Consider the following 7684-nt stretch of genomic DNA (forward strand, 5'->3'; position numbering starts at 1 on the left):
AAAGAAGGGGCATACCTGTCTTTTCACAAGCTTTGAAATGTTGGGGCATTTAATGCCCCACGCAGAAGCCAAGGAGACAGCACCAAGGACGAGGCAACCACGCGTGCAAAACACGAAATGCCACCAGCGAATTCCCGAGGAGAACGAAAACGCCCTTACTCCGCGAGTAGCGTAAACACGCCTAACCACGAGCTCTGAAACCTCGAGGCTAGCGCGTTAGGGGCACTGTTACGGACCGCCTTAGGTCCAGTCCGCCTACTCGCTGGGTCGGAGCGCCTCCGGCCCAAACCCGGAACGATAAGGAAACCCTACGGGTCGGCCTTCGAGTACCCGACCCTGGCGTCATACAACCACGCTCATCGTACAGGCCAAACTGCCTAGCCGAAACAAGCGGGTCGGAGTCATCGGGGTCTGACTCGATCCCCTGACCCGACGGTTAGGATCACCAGCGCTGCCCCACGTGAGCAGGAGCAGCGCAGGACATCTTGGGCAGTGGGCTAGGTCACCTTTAGGCCCACCCAGCACGGTATATAAGGGGAGAGGTCAGCGCTCCCCCCAAAGTACGTCACAACCCTGACCTAATTCTGCCACCCACAGTACAGACTCTGACTTGAGCGTCGGAGTGTCCTTGCAGGTAGCCACCCCCTCCGCCCCGTTCAACCTCCGACGTCACCAGCATACAGCTTCCCTCGCTCCGCGTATCGTCCGGGATTTCCCTCTCACCAGCTCATCACCTACCGACAACCTGAGATAACCAGGTGACGAACAAGTTATATTAACAAAGTTTGATAGATCTTGTGTATTCATCTCGTCCTCTACACACGGAAACATTATACACACTGTAATCATTTGATATGTATTGATTTATTTTATAAAGCATAAATAGCACATCTAGTTCTGTTAAGTGCTACTCTAAGGAAGCAAAAAAAAAAGAAACAGAGAAACAAAGAAAGGGAATAGTATCTTTGTTATTCTTGGTCCAGTATCCAATGATATATTTCTTACAATTGGAATCGATGCACAACACATATAGGGAATTGAGTTTCTCAAAGATTCATTAAGAAGTGATTACAGTAGTCATCATACATTTTCCTTTTTGGTATACAAAGGTGCTGCACGCATTGCACATGAGACCAATGCTTCCATTCCATCCTAACTAGTTATGCAGCCCCATGCTCCTTGCAAGGAACATTAGTGCAGCGACAAACAGGCCTCCCAGAAGCTTCCCAACCATTAAAGCCGCGTTCCAAGACCATGATGTTCTTTATCCCGGCATCTTCCTTACTTTCCTCAAGATAATTGACAAGCTTTCGAGCACAAGTTGGTCCCCGAACCTATAATACAGTATAGTTCATACCACTTTCAGCTCAGAGACACACATTCTGGTATGGTATTATATAAAATGGATATAGGAATTAGGAAGACACTAATGTCACAGAAATCTTATCCTCTGATATAGCAATTTAAGATATAACTAAGCATAGATAGAACTATGATCAATCTTTATAGAGCAAGTTATGCATATAAGAAGCTGATCAATAAATCAATTAAATCGCATTTGAAATTTCACAACAAGAAGAGTAGAAGATCATCCTAATAAAGGAGAATCACACATTTAGAATCGTAAATTCAGATGTGCTTTAACATCAGTCTTCTCTATAGTCTAATCTATCATAGTATTATCTCAGAACGACTTTTCCAGCATAACACGGTTCTACAAGTGTATGTGGCTTCTAATGTTATTAACTTATTATTCTAAATGAATAGTTTGATATCTGTACCATGCAGTCTGGCATATAAACGATTCTAAGCTTAGAAGGCATTTGTACTCTGTACCTATCTCTGAAACTGGAATTGAAGTCTAAAATGTGAAGTAGTTAGGCGTAGATGAAGGTTGAAGAGAAGAGAGAGGGTACCTGGCTGAGAGCACAGTGGAAGACGAGGGTGTCTTTGCCTTTAACCTGGTGGAGAAGGTTAGGCATGTTGTCGGAGAAAGTGTCGCTGGGGAAATGGAGAGAGGAAGAGATGTGGCCATCGCAGATCCTCTCCTCGTCCCTCACATCAACGATCGCGATGTTGGGTTGCCGCCGAAGAGCCAGAAGCTGCGATCCAGTTATGTACGTTATGCTGCGTGCCATCTTCCCCTCTTTCTCTTTCTCTTTCTCTCCTACTCTCGAGGCGAATGCCTTTGCCACTACATCACATGCCTCAGCCACCTTTCCTCACTTTCGAATTGGATTTCTCAGACCCAAAATCAATTTCCAATTAAATGGATAACATTTTCTACTCCATTTTTGGCTATTTGGGTCTGGCAGAAAGATCTGTTTGAAAAAAAAACCAAAGAGAGAATGTTAGTCACGTGATTAGAACAGTCTTCGTCTAGCATTTAAAGGTAAATTTGCCAATGAGCCTTGGCTCTAGTCGCATTTCTCCCCTATCCCCACCTCAAGGTCTAGGGTTCAAACCCTAGAAGATGCAATTGAGGAAAAAATGTGATAAATATGTGAGGAGTGTGTGGGTGTGTTGTGTATCTAGGATTGGGGGTTGTCCAATCCATTGGGGTACCTAGGATTGGGGATTGTCCAATCCACCGACAAAAAAAAAAAGAAAAAGATAAATTTGAAAAGCCCGTGTACAATTTTCATTGGAAATTCCAAAAAAATGAGAGTAGGCAGTTCGGCGCCCGAGCGTGTGTTGGCTGGTTAGTTTCCCTCCTGGCAGGCTTTTAGGGCTACCCATCCGCTTCATTTTCTGGTCATTCTCTCATGGACAATCCCTTCGACCACCATGTTCCTCCGCCACACGCCACCGTCACCGCAGCTGACTACGGAGTCTCCGATGACGACGAGGACGAAGAAGAGGAAGAGGAAGAGGAAGAGGAAGAGGAAGAGGAAGAAGAAGAAGAAGAAGAAGATGACAACGAAGAGGACGAAGATTCATCGCCTAGGGCTTTCCCAGTGGCTCCTTCCACAACTTCTAATCCACAGCCAATTGTTATCACCGTGGAATCGCAGTCGCATAGCAGCTTCGGAGACGACGAAGTAAGCAACAAGCGCCGCAAAACGGAAGGCCGAGAGGCGTCGTCTTCGTCTTTGGCAATTGATGGCAGTCAAGGCAGCGAGTGGAACCGCACTGACATTGACGGCCTCTTCTGCCCTATCTGTATGGAAGCTTGGACCAACAGCGGCGACCACCAAATCTGGTTCATCCGCCACTACACTTAATTGGATATATTAATTGTGAAATCATACTCACTAATTGTTGATTAGTATGCTTAACGTGATTCTTTGGTACTTTATTTGGTTCAGTTGTCTTCCTTGTGGACACATATATGGTATGTCTTGTATAAAAAGATGGCTTCAACAGCGACGAAGTACAGGCAAGGTAATTGTAGATAATAGATTGTCATATGATATTTGAAATTGATATACAAATGCATATAAAGATATTAACGATTCGGTTTTCTTGTTTTATGTGTTATTTTATTTCATTATAGTGTCCACAATGCAATATAAAATGCTCATTAAAGGATGTGAGGAAGCTCTATGCATCTCGAGTAGTTACTGTTGATGATGAATCTCAGAAGGTAAAGCTGATTCTATTTGCATTAAAAACTTTGGAAGTTACTTTAAGAAATTAATTTGTCTAAATGGATCTTCTTTTGTGGCAGAAAATTCGGTTGCTTGAAGCCAAATGTGCTGCACTGGAAAGTAAGGTATCATGCTGCTGGTGAAAATTTTCTTGCTTTTACCGTAACAAAATAAAAGACCCTGCAGTTTTTTTAGCTATATGTATCTACCATCTAGATATTTTAATCTCCAGGGTTTGCTCTTTTTGGGCTTGGATTCTGCTGGAATTTAAGGGGCTAATATTCCAAGATTGTTTGTTAAGAAAATAACTCAATTATCAATATGTTCTAAGGGTGCTGATTGGCGTGTGAAAGAGGCTATATGGCGGAAAAGAGAAGCTGCATACCGTCTGGAAATCCAGAAGCTTAAAGCGGTATCCTCTATTCATAATCCATAATTGTAAATGATACCATCCATCTGTTCACTGGGAATCTACTGTTTTTATACACATTAGGTTCACTATTTTGGTACATGCTATTAATTTAATTTTTATGGCACATAGAGCAAAGTTGTTCATGTCTCATTAAGTGTCTTGTTTTTGAATATCTTAGTGCCTTTTTTCATCATGCCTGCTATTGTTGTAAAATGGAACATATAAAATAGCATCCTTGCTTTTGTCATTTATTCCCCTTGGAGGCAATAACTTGATATCTTCAAGTTTTTGGGTACTTCATAAGCATGTTGCAAAATATCTGTTATCATAGTTTTTAACAATTGCATGCTAAATGTTTAAGTATGAATCTGTATAAAAGATTTGGGTGAAACTGCAAATTGTATAAGCATTTCAGTTTTGATCCTTGTGCATGTATTTTAAATACTTTTAAGTTTCTAGTTTTGATCTTGCTGAGAAATACTAATTTGGAGCAGATACTACTGGATATGGAGAGAATGCATTTTGAACTCATAGATGGCACTCAGGATTATCAGTGGAGATCTGAAAAGGGTAATGGTCCTTTCAGAATTCAAAATGAGTACCGCATAAAATAGGTCCTAATTTGCTTTTAAAAAAGCATAAGGTCCTGGCAAAAAAAAAAAAAATTGTTTCTGAGAACATTGACTTACAAGCTATATATCTTGCAGAGCAAAATTTTAGCTTAAAGTCCCATGTAAAAGCATCTTTTTGCAATTTTGCATTACAGGTACGACTTTTGTTATCTATTACATTGACTTAGAAGGGTATTTATTCTGTTTATTTAGAATTTTGTTGTTATGCTCTTTTTAGAAAACATTTAATATGGATGATGCACGAGTATTTGATATGGATGTATCCAATCAAATTTTACTAATTGCACGAAAGCCAAGGGTGATAGGTGGAGCAGACTTTCTAACTAAAGTAAGATTTTTTTACTTTGAAATATTTCATATATAGTATATGTCTCTAATATATTCTTTACATGAAGGTTTTCCCTGTAATTCTTATGGAAACCTTGCATTGTTGCCTTTCAGATGAGCTTGATACCTCCATTCGATATGGAAGATATCTTATTGCCTTCTACTACAGAGGGTATTAGAGACCTACATATTTCTCCTTCTGATAGAAGCCTAGCCCTCTATGCTTCAACAGGGAAGAAGTTATCAGTGCTCAGGTATGACTGCATTACTAATTGGTTGTCTGACGTGGTAAAAATGTGGTCATTGATGTGGTTCATGCTAATAACAGTGTGCAGAGCAAGAATACTGTTGTCAACTATGATCTACAGGTAGAAGTTTTGATCCATTATTTTGATTTCATGAATTAGTAATAATAAATCTGTTGATAGTAATGTATGAAAAGCAAAAGTTATTGGTAATATTATGTTTTACTATGCTTTGTGGTTTTCTACAGTAATTACTTGTAGATGAAGCTTTTCCCATTTTTATCAAAATATAGTAGAGAAGAGTTCAGAAGGAGAATGTAAGATATCCTCACTAAACCCAAGGAGATAGCACGAGCTACTGAGCTAGTCAAATCTCTCATTTCATGTTTTACAAAGAATATCCATTAGCTGGGCACTCAAAGAAGCCAAGTAAATTACTGGAATTCCTCTCAATTGTGTAGGAGTCTAATGAGAGAAGTGGATATTTCCTTCTTTAGTTCTGCCAAAGCCAAAATCTCAAATGACATGAGAAAATTGTTAAATCTATTTGATTTCTTTAATTCTTTCCATTTCTGTTTTACACAGTTGTTCAAATGGAGTAATGATATTACCTGAACTTTGAATTGTCACAGAAGTTAGAGGTCACTATTCCTTTTGTGAGATTTTAGTCTTACTATCATTATTTTCAGGTTCCTCCTTGGTCATGTTCTTGGGATCTCAACAATTCACATTACATGTATACTGGACTTCAGGTCAGCACTGTGGTTTTGTATTCATGGGATGTAGGAACTTCAAATGCTAATCTTTATATTTATCTATCTGTCCTGCAGAATGGTTCTGTCTTGGTGTTTGATATACGACAAACTGCAGGACCCATGAAGTCTTTAGTTGGATTGACTAGCAACCCTGTTCATACTGTTCATTCTCTTCTGCAAACTTCATGTCTTCCTAACTCCATCTTATCTGCATCTGCCATTGGCCTTTGTCAGTGGAACATTGATTCTGAAGAAGGGTATGCTGTTTACATTGTGTGGGGTGTAGTTATATGTTTATATTTCCTAATATTGTTCTCAAGTTTTTCCAGCTGATGCTATGTATCAAAATTGTAATTGTTCAATTTTGAAGGGCACTTGTGAAATTTTTCATTTTTATTCTGGAATTGTTTTCTAAGCTATAATGAAGTCAGGAAAATTTTTTTTTTCCAATGTTTACTCCATCTCTATTCCTTCAAATGTTTCTTTTGTTAGTGTCAATTTTCCTTTCTGTTGGGTTTTGGAAACGCATTACTTTACCATAAATTAATACTCAACTCTGGGAAACTTCTGCATGTTTCACTGAGCATTTAAAGCTTGGTATGAGATAGTATATGATGAGTTACACCAAATTTACTCTGCATAATATTAATTTGATACCGGCAGTCTGATGATGATGTTGATGCTAATCATGTGGAAGTAATCTTATGCTCTATTTTTTAAAATCAGCTGTCCTAATGCCTCCCTGCCTTTTCACTTTTCTTTTTAATTTTTTAATGAAGGCCATTCATGCTTCCTGAATCTGATAACCAAGGAGTTTGTATATCCCTTGCCTATTGCCCTAGCAGTGATGACGTTGTTGTAGAGACAGCGCACTGATTATTTCAAAAAGATGGGTTCCTCGAATGCCAATCCAAGTAAAATTCGATTTCCAAAACATACTATTATAGACATAGAGGGTCAAAGAAGTTTGTTTGCAGCTGTAGATGAAGCAACATTTGAATTGATCTTGCACGAGCTGCCTTCTTTTAGCGTCAACCAACGATTCAAACTGCCTGCTCAGGCTCGTGATATTAGGTACTCTCGGAGCTGTGGAATTCTTGGCTGTTTGAGTGAGACGACATTGCAACTTTTCTACACCAAAGTCTTGTGAACAAGGTAATTTTATTTTGCAATCTTTGAAGAAAAATGGAGTTCTTTTTGTTTTATAATCATATGAACCCGAAAAAAATGTAGGTTGTCCTTAACCTAGAGCAGCAGATATTTATTGATTTGCAATTTTGGATAGAGCCTATGTATGCTTTGTTCGTTTTACTGTAAATATGCAATGAAAACTATATGTGAATGAAAGATTGAAAAGTATGAAATGAATTTGTTAGGAAGAAAACCGCCTGTAATACTCCAATTAATTTTGTTTATTTCCATGTTTCCATATGCAAGGGGACAAATACCCTAGTAAACAGAAGTGAATTCTCTTATCCTTATAACCTTATTCAGTGACACGTCTCAATCATAAGCATAGTTTTCCATGGAAGAAATGTATTCATTCGGAAGTGATGTTGATATCAGATAGAAAATATGTTTTAATATGTTTCGCATATGTTCTGAGAGAGAGGAGACTACTTTAGTTAAATGCATTGTGATACGTTGGAGTTGCATTTGTTGGGGCCACCATCATCTTCACTTCACATCAATCAAATAACTAAGGCACCCAAGAATAAATATG

The 7684-nt window shown here is 39.0% G+C and overlaps 2 protein-coding genes across 2 annotated transcripts; one reads left to right on the forward strand and one right to left on the reverse strand.

The window, feature by feature from the left end:
• Nucleotides 1-948: 948 nt before the first annotated feature.
• On the reverse strand, nucleotides 949-2169 carry LOC107493690 (dual specificity phosphatase Cdc25). Its single transcript, XM_016114747.3, has 2 exons — nucleotides 1917-2169; nucleotides 949-1334 (listed from the first exon to the last, which is right to left on the reverse strand). Exons 1-2 carry the CDS (start codon nucleotides 2136-2138, stop codon nucleotides 1161-1163), a joined length of 396 nt encoding a protein of 131 aa, XP_015970233.1. The 5' UTR covers nucleotides 2139-2169; the 3' UTR covers nucleotides 949-1160.
• Nucleotides 2170-2325: 156 nt separating this feature from the next.
• LOC107493689 (uncharacterized) lies at nucleotides 2326-7345 on the forward strand. The gene is given in 14 exon segments (XM_016114745.3): nucleotides 2326-3202; nucleotides 3309-3384; nucleotides 3497-3586; nucleotides 3671-3715; nucleotides 3922-4002; nucleotides 4497-4572; nucleotides 4710-4768; nucleotides 4852-4962; nucleotides 5076-5215; nucleotides 5290-5329; nucleotides 5896-5958; nucleotides 6037-6218; nucleotides 6741-6824; nucleotides 6826-7345. Coding segments are annotated over 14 exon segments (1770 nt in total). The 5' UTR covers nucleotides 2326-2765; the 3' UTR covers nucleotides 7112-7345.
• The last annotated feature ends 339 nt before the right edge of the window (nucleotides 7346-7684 follow it).

This window comes from Arachis duranensis, chromosome 6 (genome assembly GCF_000817695.3).
Source record: "Arachis duranensis cultivar V14167 chromosome 6, aradu.V14167.gnm2.J7QH, whole genome shotgun sequence".
Lineage (NCBI taxonomy): Eukaryota > Viridiplantae > Streptophyta > Magnoliopsida > Fabales > Fabaceae > Arachis > Arachis duranensis.

Coding starts and splice junctions, on each gene's coding strand:
- LOC107493690 (XM_016114747.3), bottom strand. CDS start 2,138: ATGGCACGCAGCATAACGTACATAACTGGATCGCAGCTTCTGGCTCTT. Junction 1,335..1,916: donor TCCACTGTGCTCTCAGCCAG/GTACCCTCTCTC, acceptor ACTGTATTATAG/GTTCGGGGACCAACTTGTGC.